This window comes from Anneissia japonica, unplaced genomic scaffold (assembly GCF_011630105.1).
Source record: "Anneissia japonica isolate Jap-2015-1 unplaced genomic scaffold, ASM1163010v1 scaffold288288_len553704_cov182, whole genome shotgun sequence".
Taxonomy (NCBI): Eukaryota; Metazoa; Echinodermata; class Crinoidea; order Comatulida; family Comatulidae; genus Anneissia; species Anneissia japonica.
Window position 1 is genome coordinate 451,359 of NW_022702993.1, and position 18,189 is coordinate 469,547.

At 35.1% G+C, this 18,189-nt stretch overlaps 1 protein-coding gene and 5 non-coding genes across 8 annotated transcripts; 1 reads left to right on the forward strand and 5 right to left on the reverse strand.

Annotated features, from left to right (window-relative positions):
* The first annotated feature begins 3,230 nt into the window (after positions 1-3,230).
* Positions 3,231-11,778, forward strand: LOC117104190 (solute carrier organic anion transporter family member 4A1-like). Of its 3 annotated transcripts, none has more exons than XM_033244889.1 (10): positions 3,231-3,357; positions 3,656-4,506; positions 5,029-5,128; positions 6,575-6,696; positions 7,422-7,685; positions 8,326-8,521; positions 9,029-9,203; positions 9,710-9,882; positions 10,342-10,406; positions 10,878-11,778. In XM_033244889.1, the coding sequence occupies exons 2-10, from the start codon at positions 3,708-3,710 to the stop codon at positions 11,195-11,197; spliced, it is 2,214 nt and encodes a 737-aa protein (XP_033100780.1). In that variant the 5' UTR covers positions 3,231-3,357; positions 3,656-3,707; the 3' UTR covers positions 11,198-11,778. The 3 variants fall into 3 exon arrangements, with proteins under 3 accessions (XP_033100780.1, XP_033100782.1, XP_033100781.1); XM_033244891.1 differs by having other exon boundaries at positions 9,035-9,203; XM_033244890.1 differs by lacking the exon at positions 3,231-3,357 and having other exon boundaries at positions 3,380-4,506.
* Positions 11,779-14,828: 3,050 nt separating this feature from the next.
* Trnae-uuc lies at positions 14,829-14,906 on the reverse strand. The gene has a single exon. It is a non-coding gene; the product is annotated as a tRNA-Glu (tRNA).
* Positions 14,907-15,239: 333 nt separating this feature from the next.
* Positions 15,240-15,311, reverse strand: Trnastop-uca. Its single transcript has one exon. It is a non-coding gene; the product is annotated as a tRNA-Sec (tRNA).
* A 230-nt stretch (positions 15,312-15,541) lies between these two features.
* On the reverse strand, positions 15,542-15,613 carry Trnag-ucc. The gene has a single exon. It is a non-coding gene; the product is annotated as a tRNA-Gly (tRNA).
* A 520-nt stretch (positions 15,614-16,133) lies between these two features.
* Positions 16,134-16,205, reverse strand: Trnag-ucc. The gene has a single exon. It is a non-coding gene; the product is annotated as a tRNA-Gly (tRNA).
* Positions 16,206-16,402: 197 nt separating this feature from the next.
* Trnag-ucc lies at positions 16,403-16,474 on the reverse strand. Its single transcript has one exon. It is a non-coding gene; the product is annotated as a tRNA-Gly (tRNA).
* Positions 16,475-18,189: the final 1,715 nt, after the last annotated feature.

Genomic DNA, 18,189 nt, shown 5'->3' on the forward strand with positions numbered 1-18,189 from the left:
GGGGCGCTCATCAAATTCGAGTTGATTCGACTATAGATTATTTAATTTCTATATGATCATTATTAGGCCAAAAAACTAAAAATGTTGGCCACGCATGACCGACCCAAACGTACGAAATTGAGGTTAATGGGCTAAAAAGCCTGTAATAGAACTATCTTCCTGGACGGAGGCGATGCGACAGTGTTATGCGATCGTTTTGCTCTTCAATATAGATTCAAAAACGGACTTTGTTGTAATTTTGTGTATTTTCTACTTTTCATTCATGAACCGTCATATTATTGGTTAAAAAAAAAAAAAAAAAAAAAAAAAAAAATTTTCCTACCGACCTACCCATTTTTGGGATTCCCCCAAAACGCAGCCAACACAAGAACAATTGTTGGTCTCATTATACAGTCCGATAAAGAGATAAGATAATACACATAAGAAACCGTTATTGTATAAACTTCTGAAAATAAATGTTGAAGTTCAATTTTTCAAATTAATATTTGTTGTTAAAAAAACTTGAATTTGTTTGGCTTGATTTGGAGATCATTTTGTCACTTGGAACTTCCATAAAGGTGGTCTAGTTCTCTAACAAGAGGGGTCTCATAATTAGAGGGTGTCATTGTTAAAAGATTCTATAGGTGGTCAGTTGGTATTTCGAAAAAGTGGTCTAGAATTAGATAGTTCTTGGAATTAAAGGGGGGTATCGAATTGGAAGGCGTACTGTAATTTATTATTTTATGTGATAAATTCTCATGCAGGCAGCCTAATATTGACGAGTAACCAATATGATCGATAAACAAAGTCAAAATATTTACCAAGGATTTCAATAAATAATATTTACGATAGTTACCCAACGAAAATTAAAAGAAATCGTAGGACAAAAAAACCATGAAGTAGTGGAGTGTAGTTCGGAAATAATTCCATAATAAAAACACACTCTAGTGGCCAACACCGAAAAGGCCAATAGTCTGATAGAACATTTTAAAGAAAAGAGAAAAATCAACGAGTGTTCTTAATAAAATTCTGGTATTAAGTTTCGTGTTCTTAATAAAATTCTGGTATTAAGTTCCGAAATGGAGACTGATCATACATCAGCGCATTTTCGACTGCTTGACATTCTCTATAAACACAAAAGGGAGACTTCAATGTAAAGCACATAACCGTCACTTTCAGTGCTTACGCAATCTAAATTTGACTTCGTAAGTATTAAGTATTACTGTATAGAATATGCATATCTTTTTAAACCTCATTGTGTTTTTCGATTCTATGTAATGTAGCTTTATACCACTGCGTACAAAAAATCATCATCCAAGTCCCTCTCATTGAAGAATATTTAAAAAATAATATATGATCCAGCCTGTAGGTTGGCATACATTGTGGTAGATAAATACTGTAGGATCGTTAGCTCTAGTGTATGCATTATAAACTTCTGGTTTGAACTTTTGGATCCTCAACTATTGTTATTTTCTCTATGGTAGAAACAGCGCAGTCAGTCGCATGGTTGGAAAAATTAACAGTAATGTAATATTATGCAGTATAGTTAGATTTACGGTGAAGGCATGTGTTTATGTTGAAAAAGTAAAATGATTTCGTAGTTTATAAAGTAAATGACTGTTTTTCAGAAAAAATTAAGATGTGTTGTTTATAATTTTTAAGTTTTCATAATTAAGTTCAAAAGGTATTGTATTTGCATGTGATGAAAGAAAATTAAAAACAATAATCAGAAATTGCTCCTTTGGAACAGTTGCTGTGAGCATGAAATGAATATGCTTTAATATTAGGCCTAATGAATTAAAAGTAGACTATCCTACATTAATATACATCACGCGCACTTTGTGATTAAAACGTCAGTCGGTTAATATTTAATAATCTACCAGCCTTGAGTACACACTTAACCGTGTATTACTCCTGATAAAAAGGAAGCATGCTGAAAGTCCAACACATTAGGCATAATGGGTATCCGCAAAGCCATACAAGATACCATAACGTCATAACAAAAAGAAAATCAATTTTTGATTTAAAATTTGTTGACATGAATTGAATTAGAATCCATTAAAAAAAAGAAAAAGAAAAAGCAGAATAACCATGTTACAAATATACAGAGATAATATGATTGTGATCAACAAAGACAAAAGTTGTCGGCACTGGATCACGAATTACTGGTTACTATGGTCATTGTAATCTCTTGCTAAAAAAGGAGTTCATGATGGAATAAATTAAGCTACAGTATCTTCGTCGTCTTACAATGAAAATCTGTAGTATATTTGTCATACAAATTTAGCAATATTTCTAATTCTCTTCATTGCACATCTCACGTGATATACCTGCCTAACATAGTGTGCATTTTTGAACCAAGAAATACACTGGTTTAATTATATGCTTACCCCATTTCATAACTATATAAATTCCCACCCAATCAACCCTAAACTGTGCAGAATTTAGCGATGAGATGTGTGGTGAACAGAATGTGACGTAGACGGTAAGCCAGTTGGATCATACGATCGGTTATCTTTTAGTTACACTACGGTAAACCAGGGAGTTGTTATAGTGGGTAAACACCGCCCTTTAAAGGTGGTTTGTCTGGTTTGAACATCACCATCCTAATCTGACGACAGATTAAAGAAATTAAGCTACAGTTTCGAAGCAATATCATTAGTGTATCCTATCTATTTTAAAGGCAATCAGCTTATCAATAATTCAATTTAAATTTAAGCATCATTTTAATTTGCTTCACAGACAACGATAGCTGTTCTGCTTAGACCAAAGCAAACATTTACATAAAACTTTAGTCCTACACAAAGTCAAAGTCATGGTATTACAGCGTAGGAAACTGGAAGCTCATACGATATTGAAATTTTTAAAAATGTACAAAAGAATCTGCTGCAAAATCATCTTTTGAAATCCAAATTATTAAATCTAATAATACAATAGAAATGAAAAATACGCTTGAGGAATCACCATCATCAACATACTCATCCTAATCATCATCATCATCATCATCATCATCATCATCATCATCATCATCATCATCATCATCATCATCATCATCATCATTATCATCATCATCATCATCATCATTATGCATCAGTATCATTCACTATTATTTTCATTGTCATCATAATTATCATCATAAATTTATAGGTTCTCATCGCAATGTTCATAATATGACAATTGACAACACTAATGGAAAGTTTTTTTTTAGATTACGATTCACCTTTAATTGGGGGCGTATCCAGGTGAACTCATCCGTGCGTAAAGGAATAAACATTAGCCTATCTCTGTAATGATTACACAAACTTACTGATTGTGTATGTTCATGCCTAACCCGAAAGAACACTCCTCAGATAATATTAACAACATCGAAAACAACGGGTGAGGTTTTTTCATAAATATGCTTAGAGTAGGCCTAGAGTAAAATAGGACTAATAAGGAAGTTCGGACATCGTTTATGGTATAGGCCTACTGTCAAACCAAACCAATGTTTCGTTGTATACCATGCCTATTCTTTGAATACTATTGCTTATAGAATGTTTATGTAATTAAAGTACAGTGTTGGGCTGTTAAAGCTATTTATGTTTGTATCCCGTGCGCCTGTAGTTCGTTATTGCAGCTGTTCGTGATTATTCTTTAGATTACCAATTGAAATAAATGTGTGTATGATTTTTCTCAGACTAAAATTTCACTAGCATTTCCAACAATTTCTGCTTCACCCTTTGGTGGTCATGGATGGAGAAGAGTTTGGACGGACGGTTGCCACCCGGGGAGGGTCCATTATCATCGGCGTGGACGAGGCCGAAATGCAAAATGGCAATTTGGACAAACAGAATATTGTTGAAAATATTGAGACAGAGCCACAGTCCACAGATAAAGACTTGGTTGGTGGTTCTGTGAATGAGAACACTACGAAAGAAGAAGGCAATGGATTTATAGATGATGATGTTCCAACATGTGGTTGGGGCTCATGGCGGCCCAAGTGGGCCCAAGTGTTAAATTCCCCAAAGGGATTCTGTCTCTTTCTATGCTTGTTCGCAATGGCTCAAGGTATGACGGTCAACGGCTTGATATACGTGGACACAACCACGCTAGAAAAACGTTTTGAACTCCCAAGTGTCCGAAGCGGCTCGATCTCTAGCTGTTACGATTTTTCCGTTACGCTTGTTGTTATATTTGTCACTTACTTTGGTGAGAAACAGCACAAGCCAAAACTTTTAGGTATCGGGGCTATAATATTCGGTTTCGGATGCTATACATTTTCTCTCCCTCATTTCACGACAGACTACTACCATAATAAAGGAGGGGAAAGTGGAGTGAGCATTGATAACGTCTCAACATGTGATGCCAATCGAAGTATACCTTCTTGTATAGATGAGGACAGTGGTAAAAGAACAAGTCTGTCTTCGTACTACTGGGTGTTTGTGTTCGCGCAACTGCTTCACGGGATTGGTGCGTCACCACTGTATACTCTTGGGGTTACCTACTTGGATGATAATGTGACATCTAAGTTGGTAGCTATGTATATAGGTACGTTGACATTTTAGTATTATTAATATTGATAAATTATATTATTAATATTATTATTATTATTATTGTATAATTATTGATAGAAATATTAATAGAATAATAGCCTAGTATGTATAAAAATATTAATATTAATTATTATTAATATTGGTATTATTATTAGACCTAAGATAGTAATATAGTATAATACATACTCCAAGTATCGAAATGCACGCCATTCTGTCGGGATTCAATATTTCGACCTACTGACATATTATTTTAGGCCTATATATTTGATAATAATTAATATTTTTGATAATAGTTAATTTCATACTAATAATAACGTCGATTATGATTTATATATTTTTATTTATTTTTAATTTTTTTTATTTATTTCATTTCACTCCCAACAGCGAAAAAAAAAACGCCAGGGAACAGGGAGCCTATAGTAAATACAATATAAAATCATGCTTGCTTAACGTAAGGTTGAGTCGGCGTCGTTCTGCATTTCACATGCATGGTAATTGCTGTCTCTTTCATATTCAGGTATATTCAATGCAATATCAATATTGGGTCCAGCGTTAGGCTATGTGCTTGGCGGACTATATCTTACAATTTACACCGACGTTAGAGTAGATCCGGCAGAGTAAGTACAGAATTTTGTACAACTCCATATCAAACTAGTATCTTCGTCAATACTGTATTAAAATGAAAAAGAAATGTTATTAAAAAGAAGATTTATATGCTTTTTAGGTTATTTTAAGGCCTATAATAGCACTAAAAATGACATGACCGTGATATTTTGGGGCTATTGATCTTCGATCTTGCTCTTCTATCACCCACCGAGGGTTGCAAAAACCTATGGACAGTCAGGGTAGAACATTGCATAGTTTCCACAGTAGAATTCGAATTCGACGTCTTTGATCCTGAAAACATTGAAATTATTATTATAACATGGTGGTATAGAAACAATAAACACCAAGTCGTAAATTCGAACAACGGATTTACTCCATAGTTGATCACTTAGTCCAGTACCGTAGCAACTAATAATTAAATTCATCAGATCCTTTGAAAACTAAAGTCATCAGGGTACCGATATTCCATTATAGTTCACTTTCAATAATCAATACTAAATTTCTGCTTTATAAGATTATTATAAGTTCTCATTCCTAAGTCACCCAAAAGTACAGTAGGCCTATATCATTAGGTACTTTAACAATAAACATCCTGAATCTGAATCTTTGTGGGCCTACTAATTCGAGTGGGGGGGGGGGAGAATTCGGCTAGCTCCTTTCCCCTAAATTTTTCAAAATATCAAAATAACAAGAGCGACCGCTCACCGGTCCGCGCGTTCCTCCACGCTTAAAATCGGTATAGGCGCAAGTTATAGGGCCTATTGTTTTTTGTTCTTGTTTTTTTTTTGTTTTGGAAAAGCTAAAAAGATAGACATTTTTAAATAATTAGAATGTTTATTTGTACAAAACAATTTATTATTTAGAATGTTTATTTGTACAAAGTTAAAATTTCTTAAAATTGCAAAAAACAAAAACAAAAAATAAATAAATACGAAGACGCGAATCGAACTCACAACCTTAAGTTTTTTTTTTTATCCTCAATCGAATGCGACATCCAATCGAGGTGTCCTATTATTGGTAATGGCATTTATGTGCAGTCCTTGCTGAAACACGTGTTTAGTTTTGTAGGTGTAGGGGGAACCCTGGGGATCAACTTATAATAAGGGCGATGAACGTTTGTTGGAAATCACCTCTAGTTTATGTGTACAAAATTTCCTGCACGTCCGTTCAAAACTGGCAACGCTGGACGCCTTTAAAGTTCTGGTAACAAGAACAAGTACAAGAACAGCAGGGACTCTCTGGGGTCAGCGCCTTGCGCGGACCCATCAACAAGAAGAGAATAAAAGGAAATTATATTCACATTTAACTCTGAGAGTACCATTACTCATAAACTCTCTATAACCCTCCATCTGTGAATGTTCCTCTATAGCCCCCTAACCCCTATTTAAAATTCCTGGATCCACCTCTGATTTTGAGTCTGTGTTGACAATGAATATATTTGAGTTATTGTTTTTAAGTCATGGTATATCACGTGAAAGTCCAATATGGGTTGGTGCTTGGTGGATCGGATTTCTTGTCAGTGGATCTTGCTGTTTACTTGTTTCCATTCCATTACTCGGTTATCCTAGAGCTCTGCCAGGTAAGTTAAAAGAGTACCGTAACTAAAGTGATTAGAACGTAATGTCTTTTACTTACTAACAATGCGGCGCTACGGAGGGGGGAGGGGTATGTCTAGGAGGGCTCCCCCCACCCCCGGTCGGGAAAGTTAGGAGAGATTCGTCGGGGGATAAAAAAATATATCTTAAAACGACGTTTATCAAATGTTGGCCTGAATTGGATAGGCTTATATAAATGAATAGTTTGGACGCCAATGATGAGAGAGAAAAAACACCATCAAATGGCATTTTGACAGGTTGTTAATAATGACTTTAATGGAAAATCCTTGCGTGATCATATTTAAAAAAATGAAAGTTTGGACTTGGCATTACGTCCCAAACACCTTTCTCTGTATGAGCGTCTATAGCGGCTTATTATATTTAAAAATGTTCTCATTTGGGAGTGGTGCCAACTCTCCACCGCCACTGTTGCCCTGTCTGTCAGGGGCGTTGCCTGCGTCAGGGAAGTCCTAGCGCCGCCACTGCTTACTAATTGCTAAAATGTTCAATTGATTGGCTAATTTGTCGTCGCATTATAAGCAAAGAATAAAAAACGGATGTTCGTCTGTTAATTGTCGACGATATGTTTTCGTAATCATTTTTATCTGAAATCTAATATACAATGTAAGTAATTAACAAATTACATTTTATTTCAAGTTATTATCTCTACTCAAACAGTATATTGTTCATTATATAATATTATTTTAAGGTGCAAAATTAATCGCTAAAGAACGGGCTCTGAATCAGAACAAGGACGACGACGATGACATGTTAACTCGAGCGAGTTACGGCGGTGCTAGTATAAAGAACTTCCCGGCAGCCGTCTGGAACTTAGTGAAGAACATCCCGTACATGATGTTAAATCTATCAACGTGTTCAGAATGGTTCATCTTAGCTGCCATGGCTGTTTTCGGTCCGAAATACATGGAATCCCAATTCAATATATCTCCAAGCCTAGCGGCTGGAATATGTGGTGAGTTAATTACAACAAGGATAATTGTCGATTTTATGATGTGCATTTATTTCTATTTTTTTAAATACTGTCCTCATAATCTGTGCCAAACAAGCAGACTATTAAATGTAAAGGTAAAGGAAAAGGTAAAGCCCCGGTCTGACAGGGCAGAGTGCTCATCTTTCTTAATGATTAGTGTGTGTGTTGGGGGGGGGGGGGGCGCCACTCCTCCAAGTCTGTTTTACTATCCCATATCTTGCCTAAAGACACAGGCGACTTACACAGCGAGGGTTTTGAACCCCGAAATCGGTTGAGAGTTCGAAACACAACCGTTGCGCCAACCCCTTCCACAGAATATTAAAAGTTCTAACCTTAAGCCAGGTTTCCATAAAATCACTACAGTGTCCCCGTCGTAATCTGGAAGGATTTCAGATTCGACCGACCTGTCGGCGATATCCTGTAGCAATTTTATCTAAACCAGGCTCTATAGGCCTATATAGGCCTATAATTCGTATTTGTTTATTCACTATACAAACGCGTACAAAAATCAACAAAACTATAGAAATTACAAAGACTTTTTAGAAGGTTTAACATCTTTAAAATAATCAACTTGAATAGTCCCTTTGAAGCCATAAGTTTTGATTGTTTCAACCAAATGTAGGTGCTGTTGTCATCCCCGCTGGAGTCGGAGGTACCCTGTTAGGTGGATGGGTAGTGAAGCGGTTTAAACTTTCTGTTAGGGGGATGCTTCAGTTTGTCTTGGCTACCCTATCGGTGTCGACTCTTCTTCTTGCTTGTTTCTTCATCTACTGCGATAATGTTAAATTTGCTGGAGTTACAACCCAGTACATCGATAAGTAAGCGGCATCATTTTGTTCAAAGTACTGTATTTTGTTATAACCTAATGCGAAGTTAATTAAAAATAATAATATTATGTTATTTAGTAATAATTACGGTATTAAATAATAATAATAATAATAATAATAATAATAATAATAATAATAATAATAATCATTATTATATTATTGTCTTTTTGTAATCAACCTCGATTTACTAAACATTAAAATAGGCCTATATAATTATGCTGATTATGATAATATTACTGATGTTAAGTTAATAATATGAGTGATGTTTTGCTCAATCTGACTTGTTATTGTAGGTTCAGTAAAACATCTATAAATCTCCTGACACATAATCTTCGAATTACTGATGTTATACTCGCCATTACAGAAATGGTTTAATAGTTTGAAATTTGTAAAACACAAAAGTCTTAAGTGTTCTTATTTGCTATCAATATTAATTGGAGTTTTATTTAGTAGTTATTGCAGTAATACATAATTAATGATTAACTTTTCTTCCTCTGGTGATAGATCGCTAGCATATCCAAAAGACATGCCGTCAAATATAACTGCATCCTGCAATGTAGATTGCCGATGTTCGCAGGCGTACGATCCGGTATGTGGTGTAGATGAGGTCATGTATTACACTGGATGCCATGCTGGGTGTACTTTTAGCAACGAAAATAAAGAAGGCATACTTGTGAGAATCGACTTTGCTTGTTATTTATATCGCCCTCTTTAGGTGTCATACGTACAGAACCTGGAACAAACTTGTTAAAACTATATTGACATTTTATACATTCTTATTTAATAGTTAATGCCATTTCAAAGGTTTTTCAATTGTGGTTTAAATCTCCTATTCCACTGACATAAATCAGTGATGGGTTACTCTCTAAATGCAAGAGAATAGGCCTACCTACAGAAATCATTTCATTTTCACTCTCGCGTTAAAATTCACTCACTTAACAGAGACACATTTGTTACACTTAAAAATGATCATATCTACACACATCAAACAGATTAGAAAAAAAACCCGATATTGTTTTCATGCCCATCTAAGGAACATTCTGAATGATCAAAATGAAATGATGATGGTTCTGGTGATTTTTAAAATGATGATCATATACATGGAAAGTACCACACGGTTCATTGTTAAAAAAATACATTAACTATACTCTTTTTTCTTACAATACCTACGTTTATTAGGAATATTTTGATTGCGCCTGTATGAATGTTACTGTCGAAGCTAATGAGCCAATGGGATCAGCTGTTAGATGTAGTATTGACTGCCCGTTAATTCCGCTTTTCTTGACCTTGTTATTCTTTCAAATGATTACAACATTCATGGCAATTGTCCCAGGTACAACGGCTGTATTACGGTAAGCTATCACTTGCATTTTCAAACAAAGATAAAGTTCCACATTTTGTGCGGTTCGATGATGTCTCCTCATAAGTGTATGCCACATTGTCACATTATAATAATATATGCGGTAGTTATTAATTACAATACCAATTACTATCGTTGACATTATCATGAACACCGTCATCATCATTGTCATCATTAACATCTCAACGTCATCTTCAACCGCTTCCTTATTATCATCGTCATCATCAACATTGTCATTATTATCATCACATAATTACCATTTTTATTATTACTGTACTATTATATCTATTTTCGGCTTTAAATTAATACAGTATTATTATTTATTGTGTATGTTTGTATGTAAGTGTATTGACTTATGAAATAAAGTGAATTGATGAATGACTGAATAAATTATTATTAAAATACATTTTTTAACATGTGTGTATATTCAATATGTTTTTTTTATTGATAGGATTGTTGATCATGAGCAGCGTGCATTCGGTCTTGGGATCCAGTCTCTTATGTACAGGTTACTAGGTATGCTAACCCCACCCCACCTCAACCCCACCCAAAACTACAAAACGTTATTATAACATGCGTGAATTTCGTCGTTATGTCAGAAAATTACGTTACCACAACGTTGTACAAACGTTTGCAACTTTATTTAGTCAGAAATTACTTTATAATTATATTATAAGGTAAAATTGTTAGTTGGGCAAACTAACTGTAAATTATCCTTAGTATCGTTCATTTCTATTTATGCAATGGTTGTTTAGATAAAAAAAAAATCATGTTACCGTGACAAGAATTGAACACAGGACCTTGGGGTTGGAAAACAAGCTTCTTAACCACTAAGCTATTCCAACTATTCCAAGTTCACTTTGTTTTTTTCTTTTTTTTTTTGTATATTTTTCAAAATAATTTATCAGTAAACTATGAAATAAACTATGAATGAACTATTTAATAACATGGAGTTATTAAAAAGAAGGCAAATATGTATTTTTGTAGGAACCGTACCTGGACCAATCATATTTGGTGCTATAATCGATGGTCAGTGCTTACTATGGGAGAAGGAATGTAACGGTTCGAATGGAACATGTTGGTTATACGACAACGAATCATTTAGTCAATACACATTGTTGATGGCAGGTATTCTCAAAATAGTTTCGCTTGTAACTGTCGCAGGATCGATAGTTACTCTTGGATCTCGGGGCACTGAAAGCAATAACAAACCTAGCACACAAAATGGTGCAATCGTCAATACTAAAGATACTGTGTCAGTAGTTAGTTATAGACACTTTGATACGTTAAGTTCGCCTGATATATAATCATAATATATCTTATTATTCAAGCACGTTATGTATCTTTAACTATGCGTTTTCTGTAAGAACTTATTAAAACATATTCTATATAATGTAAAAACAGAGCATTAAAAAACCTTTGGATTTTAGAACCCAACTATGAATGTCACTGATTGAGGCCACAAGGCTTGCAGAAATACCCACGTATAGATATAACAGTGTTCATACCTGTATAATGTTAAATTATATTCACAAATTCATTGGTTGTCGTCACACTGAAGTTCGAGGTTGGGTGTATGTAGTAGTTATATTAGAAAGTGGACGCCAGTCGAAAAATTAAAATCGTGATTTAAAAGACTTAACAATGTTATGCAACGCAAATGTGATATAGATTTGTGTTATGATGTTTCCTCAATAATAATTTGGTGGTGTTAACAACGGTGGCGCTAGGAATGTGCCGACGGAGAGGTCCGAACCAAAAGACCGACTAGAGCCTCGGTCGACGGCCCGGAATAAAAAAAAATCCCTGGTAGGGTTCACGGGGAGATTTTTTATGGCTAAAGGCCTGTTTATACTTCAACGATAACGATAACGATAACGATAAAAAAGCTAAAAAGCAATTGTTCATATAGAAAATGAAAGAAATAAGAGAAGTTTTTACACTAGAACGATTCGATAACGGTTTATCAGTTATGCAATAACAAACTATTTTGACAAATCAAATCAGATTTAAAATCGTAGTAGTAGCAACGATTTTATCGTTTTTCCCTGATTATGACGTCATCTGATTTGATTTGTTATATTTTGATATCATGGCCCACACGATAAATCGTTATCGAATCGTCCTAGTGTAAAAACTTCTCTTTTCTTTTGTTTTCTATATGAACAATCGCTTTTTAGCTTTTTTATCGTTATCGTTATCGTTGAAGTATAAACAGGTCTTTAGTATGGTCCAATTAATTGTGCTTTTAGACCACAATATTAGGGCGCAATCAAAATAACGTTATTTGAATAGGTAAATTATTATTATTTCTATTTTTGATCTGTCGACCTAGTCGTGGCGTCGAACGACAGGGGTCCACAACTGTCCGACGGAAAAGAAAATTTCCCCTGCCTCCCCTACCGCTAAAAAGTCATTAAAAACACTTCAGAAGTCGGGAAATCTCATTTCCCGCCATCTAGGAATCAACGTTATCCCGGGGGGTTGTTAGGAACATTTTGATTCCTCTTAAATTTGAACCCAGATCCGCCCCTGTATTAGATACAATTTTAACCCAAACTGTAAGATCGTTACTACTATACTGTAAACATTATTTAACTAAGTGTATAATCAATGTCAACATTAATTTTTATATATACTGTACATAAATAAAAGATGAAATATTGCACAATAAATTGTCGACATAGGTTGGCCGAAATAAAAGTATTAGTATAATAGTTCAAGATGGCTTTTTGAATGATTTCTTAAACCTAGGCAATGCGTATACCAACGAAAACAGTACTTTGTATAGACTCATCCCGGTGTTGTTAAAACTTAGTCGTAAGTTCGAGCTTAAACCTCATAATGACGTCATTTCGTGTTTTTAAAAAGCACCTCGACTAAAATGGTGCCTCCGCAGGCCGATTTTGTAAGTCAGCCTAGTGTCAGACTAAATCGTTGTCTTGAAATATTTATCCCACTAAAAATTTACTTTTTGTAACTCACGATCTTGCTCACGATATAATACTGTAGTTCTTCAAAGAAATTTCCAATGGCTTTCGAAATTCGAAATTTAAATTAAATTAAATTAAATTTAATTTAAATTTCGAAGTTAATGGATGGCCAATTAATCAATGCTGATGAGGTTTACTCGGACTGACAAGATACCTTTATTCAACATGACCAATAATAGGCCTATTCAGAAATTAATAAGCCTATTCAGAAATTAATCAGTCAGGTAGGTTAAGACGGCTGCCATGCGCTATAATATCAATCGGCCAGCTGCTATTTTCTCTTGTCATACAGATTAGAGGGCTCATAAACAACATCCAGGAGGAGATATTTTTTTACCTTACATGAAACTCCGCTCGATGGATACCGTGTCGGAACCAAGAGCAGGCTCTTTATAGTGCGACGCTCGAGTATTTCGATTCGAAGTTATCTGGGGCTAGCCCAGGCCTATGAAATCTTACTGATTTATGGAATAATGTGTACGTACATCATCAAGAGCCTAAAATCTTATTTTATGTTATTAAATATTGACAAAAATGCCTCCTATATAGAAAAGTGTACCAGGTAATAAAGGGCATAGGAAAATATTAATAATATTCTTAAAAATAATTGAATCCCTTAACCATGATAATTATGATGATAAAATATCAAATGATAACAGTAGGCCATAATAATCGATATTTTTATTAATAATAGTTTTTAATACACACAGTATTAATAAAATTAGGCTAACAGTGAGGATATTAAAAGCTTGATTAATTTTGGGAATGTAATTAGATTCAACCTCTTACATTTGTTCAAAAGTTATTCTAAAAATCAACAAACAAAGTGTGTGTGGGTTAGCAATTATAACAATCACAATACAATTCCAGAATAGATCTATTGATCTTTGCAATGGCATGATATGCCTACATCTAAATTAATCAATTTAATATAGTTTAAACACAATTACAAACATATTACTTTTATTATAAGTATTGTGACCTTTACCCTACAAGTATTTTTTGAATCCATAGACCTATTCTAATTGATTACAGTATAATGTTTTAAGTTCTTGAGTTTTTGTGGGTTACAGTATACAATTTTGAACTGATTTGTTTACGCCTTATATATTTTATAATAATAATAATACACTAATTTAATATCACATATTTTACTATTTGCCCACAAAGACAAAAGTTGAAAATAGGGCCTAATAAAAATTAATCAAACGAGGCTAATTAACCTCAGTGCAAAAACCCTACTAAAAAGGACTAACCTAGGGACACAAAACTCGAAAGCATTGTCAATTGTCTACTCAGAAAGCAAATAAATAATGATATAATCTGAATAATTTTAATCACAATATATAGGCATATTTTTTATATTGATACTGTATACATATACAAAATAATTAATAATTTATTCACCATAAATCTGCAAAAAAATATGAACACTGAGTCTGGATCTTACCAATCAGCCTTCAGTCTTGCTATCTATTGCACTAATCAAGTAAACTAAACAAGTAACATTTATTATGAATTTAAATGTATAATAGAATTTAAATACAGGGGGGTGGGGGTAAAGTCTGGAGGACAATCGACCTAAAGGAGCAAAAGTCAAAATAAAGTGTCCGGGGGGAAACCAGCCTACTCTAAGTTCAATTATAAAGCTGCATAAGCCCTGCCTGATTTTCCCAGATCAGATGAACAGTTCAGCGTACGTTGTGTGCCATGTTTTGAAGTGAGTTTCTTCTTATTTTAAAGCCCCATTCCCGACAAAATTTCAGTCGTTAGGCAAAATCTGACTTTTGTGTCTGCGTCGGCTGGGAATTGCAACCAGGACAATTGCTGGGAAGGAAACTATGTTAACCAGTACACCACCGAAACACACTTCTTAGTTAGATTGTCAATGATCTTGCTCCTGGAAAATAAGAAAAATGTGTACAAAACTTGCGATAAAACGAAATGCACCGACCGGGAATCGAATCCGGGACTATTGCTTGAAAGGCAATACCCGGTATGTTAACCACTACACCACCGACGCAAATATTCTGGTTCGTTTGTCAATGCTCCAAAAAAATCAAGAAAATTTGAACAAAACTTGCGATAAAACGAATTGTTTCAGCCGGGAACCGAACCGATGACAATTGTTTAGAAGATAACGTTACCCACTACACCACTGACGCAAATTCGGTTCTTTTTATCAATGATCTTACTCCTAGAAAATAAGAAATATGTAAACGAATTGCGTCGGCCGGGAATCGAACCCAAGACAATTGTTTGGAAATGTTAACCACTACACCACCGACGAACATATCTTGGTTTGTTTGTCAACAATCTTGTTCCTTAAACAGACAAAATATTCCATAAAAAGAATTGCATCGGCCGGGAATCGAACCAGGGACAATTGCTTTGAAGGCAACTATGTTAACCACTACACCACCGACGCATTGTGGTTTCGCTTGTCAATGATGTTACTCTTGAAAAATCAGCTATATTTGGAGAAAACTTGCGATAAAACGAATTGCAAAAGCCGGGAATCGAACCAGGGATAATAACTTGGAAGGCAACTATGTTAACCACTACACGACCGACGCATACAGTATCTCCTGGTACGATTATCAATGATCTTGCTCCTAAAAAATCTGGAAACTGGACACAACTTGCGATAAAACGAATTGCGCCGGCCGGGAATCGAACCCGGGACAATTGCTTGGAAGGCAACTATGTTAACCACTACAACACCGACGCATTGTGTTTTCGCTTGTCAATGTTATTACTCTTTAAAATTCAGGTATATTTTGAGAAAACGTGCGATAAAACGAATTGAAAAAGCCGGGAATCGAACCAGGGATAATTGCTTGGAAGGCAACTATGTTAACCACTACTCAGCCGACGCATATTTCCTGGTACGTTTGTCAATGATCTTGCTCCTAAAACAGGAAACTGGACAAAACTTTCAATAAAACGAATGGTGTCGTCCGGGAATGGAACCCGGGACAATTGCTTGGAAGGCAAATATGTTAACCACTACACCACCGACGCATTGTGATTTCGTTTGTCAATGTTATTACTTCTGAAAAATCAGGTAAATTTTGGGAGAATTCGCGATAAAACGGATTGCAACAGCCGGGAATTTGAACCCTGGACAATTGCTTGGAAGGCAACCATGTTAACCACTACACCACCGACACATATTTCCCCGTGCATTTGTCAATGATCTTGCTGCTAAAGAATCTGGAAACTGGACACAGCTTGCAATGAAACGAATTGTGTCGGCCGGTAATCGAACCCATGACAATTGCTTGGAAGGCAACTATGTTAACCACTACACCACCGACGCATTGTGGTTTAGCTTTTCAATGATGTTACTCTTGAAAAATCAGGTATATTTGGAGAAAACTTGCAATAAAACGAATTGTGTCGGCCGGTAATCGAACAGGACAATTGCTTGGAAAGCAACTATGTTAACCCCACCACCGACGCACATATTCAGTTTCGAACAAGAAACAAGACAATTAAACTTTCGATAAAACGAATTGCGTCGGCCGGGAATCGAACCCGGGACAACTGCTTGGAAGGCAACTATGTTAACCACTACACCACCGACGCATTGTGGTTTCGCTTGTCAATGATGTTACTCTTGAAAAATCAGGTATACTTGGAGAAAGCTTGCAATAAAACGAATTGTGTCGGCCGGTAATCGAACATGGGACGATTGCTTGGAAGGCAAATATCTTAACCTCTACACCCCCGACGCAGTTTTCCTGCTTCGTTTGTCAATAATCATGTTCCAAAAAATCCGGAAAATTTGAATAAAACTTGCGATAAAACGAATTGACCGTGGGTTGAGGATCAAAAACGTTCAATTATGTGACCCACCAATCCGTGCTACGTGGCTTTTGCACAAAAATGTCAATACTATTAAATTGTAACATAATTTGATTGTCGGCAATCGTGAATTTGGGGATACTGTAACCAAAAATGAGAATTTATATCAAAAGTTTCTACGTAACTATAGCCAATCAGAAGACGACTAACAATGAAGTTTGGCTTAGCTGCAAGGCCCTCAGCCAATCACAAAATACCTTCTATGCCGTTTGTCCAATGAAATAGTAAACAACACACTCCACTTGCAAGTATGGCGTTGGCCAGTAGTTCTTCAAATGATAAATCTGAGCCGGTTTCAGGCATATTTTTGTGATACATGTTGTAAGAACCTAGAGTATGGGTGTGTCATTAAGCGTAAACAGCTTAAAAGAAATTTAAGGATGTGCAACTCTGTTGAAATCAACAAATACGAGTCCTCAGTAAGGCCTATTTTAAGTTTCCGTCGAAGCTATAATAGCCTACATATATAACGAAGGGGATCTCAGGGATGGTGGTGCAAGTAGTAGTAGTAGTCAAAATTGCACCGAATCTGTTTAAAGGTACGTGTGTGGTTACATTTAACGTTAAAAATGGTATGGTATGTTTGACTTAATTGAGAAGCACTAAGCGTCTCTCTATCACTCCACACACACAGCCAGGAAGCCCTGCCTTTTCCTTGCAAACTGGAGTACTATCGACAGCAAAATAACCACAGAGTATTGTGAATCAAATACGATGATGTTATATTGTAATAAGCATATTGAGACAATAATGTTGGCAAATGAATCGACCCAGCATAAACAACTGACCATGAAGACAAATCAAGAATAGCCATCCACAATTATATAGCAACTATTTACTACTGTCTACCAAGAACAATTACTACACAAATTGAATCAATTCAGTTTTTTTGGGGGTGGGGGATGTGCCCTTCAGTGACTGTGCTTAGACTAAGTAACTCAGGCTTAATTTGATTTTAATGTCTTCATGAAAAGAATATAACAAAATTATTATATTAATAGTACAGTATGCTTTATCTACATAGGAATCCTTAGACACAACATAACAAAAAATATATTAATTAATAGGTATCAAAAATGACTTAAGCAAATAATATTTATCAACACTTTGATGTCCAATTAAACATCACTACCTGCATTTAATATTGTATTATACTGATACTACTTATTTTTCTTTTCTTTTCTCTTTTTTTTTTTGGAAAACAACCTTTGATTAAAAAGAAACAATTTAAATACATATTTGATCATTAAAACCATCACAGTAGCATTGATAAGCTCTTTGAATTAGCTTGTTTAATTAATTTTCACAGACCACAGAGTCAAGTGAATGGAAGTTGATGAACCACAACCAAAGCAAATGCTTATTCTGTATCACTTGAAATCAAGAACCAAGGAAGTGCTTCCTGGTCGAAGTCATGTTCTCCCATGTATTTTTTT

Coding starts and splice junctions, on each gene's coding strand:
- LOC117104190 (XM_033244889.1), top strand. CDS start 3,708: ATGGATGGAGAAGAGTTTGGACGGACGGTTGCCACCCGGGGAGGGTCC. Junction 4,507..5,028: donor GTTGGTAGCTATGTATATAG/GTACGTTGACAT, acceptor TTTCATATTCAG/GTATATTCAATGCAATATCA. Junction 7,686..8,325: donor CCTAGCGGCTGGAATATGTG/GTGAGTTAATTA, acceptor AACCAAATGTAG/GTGCTGTTGTCATCCCCGCT.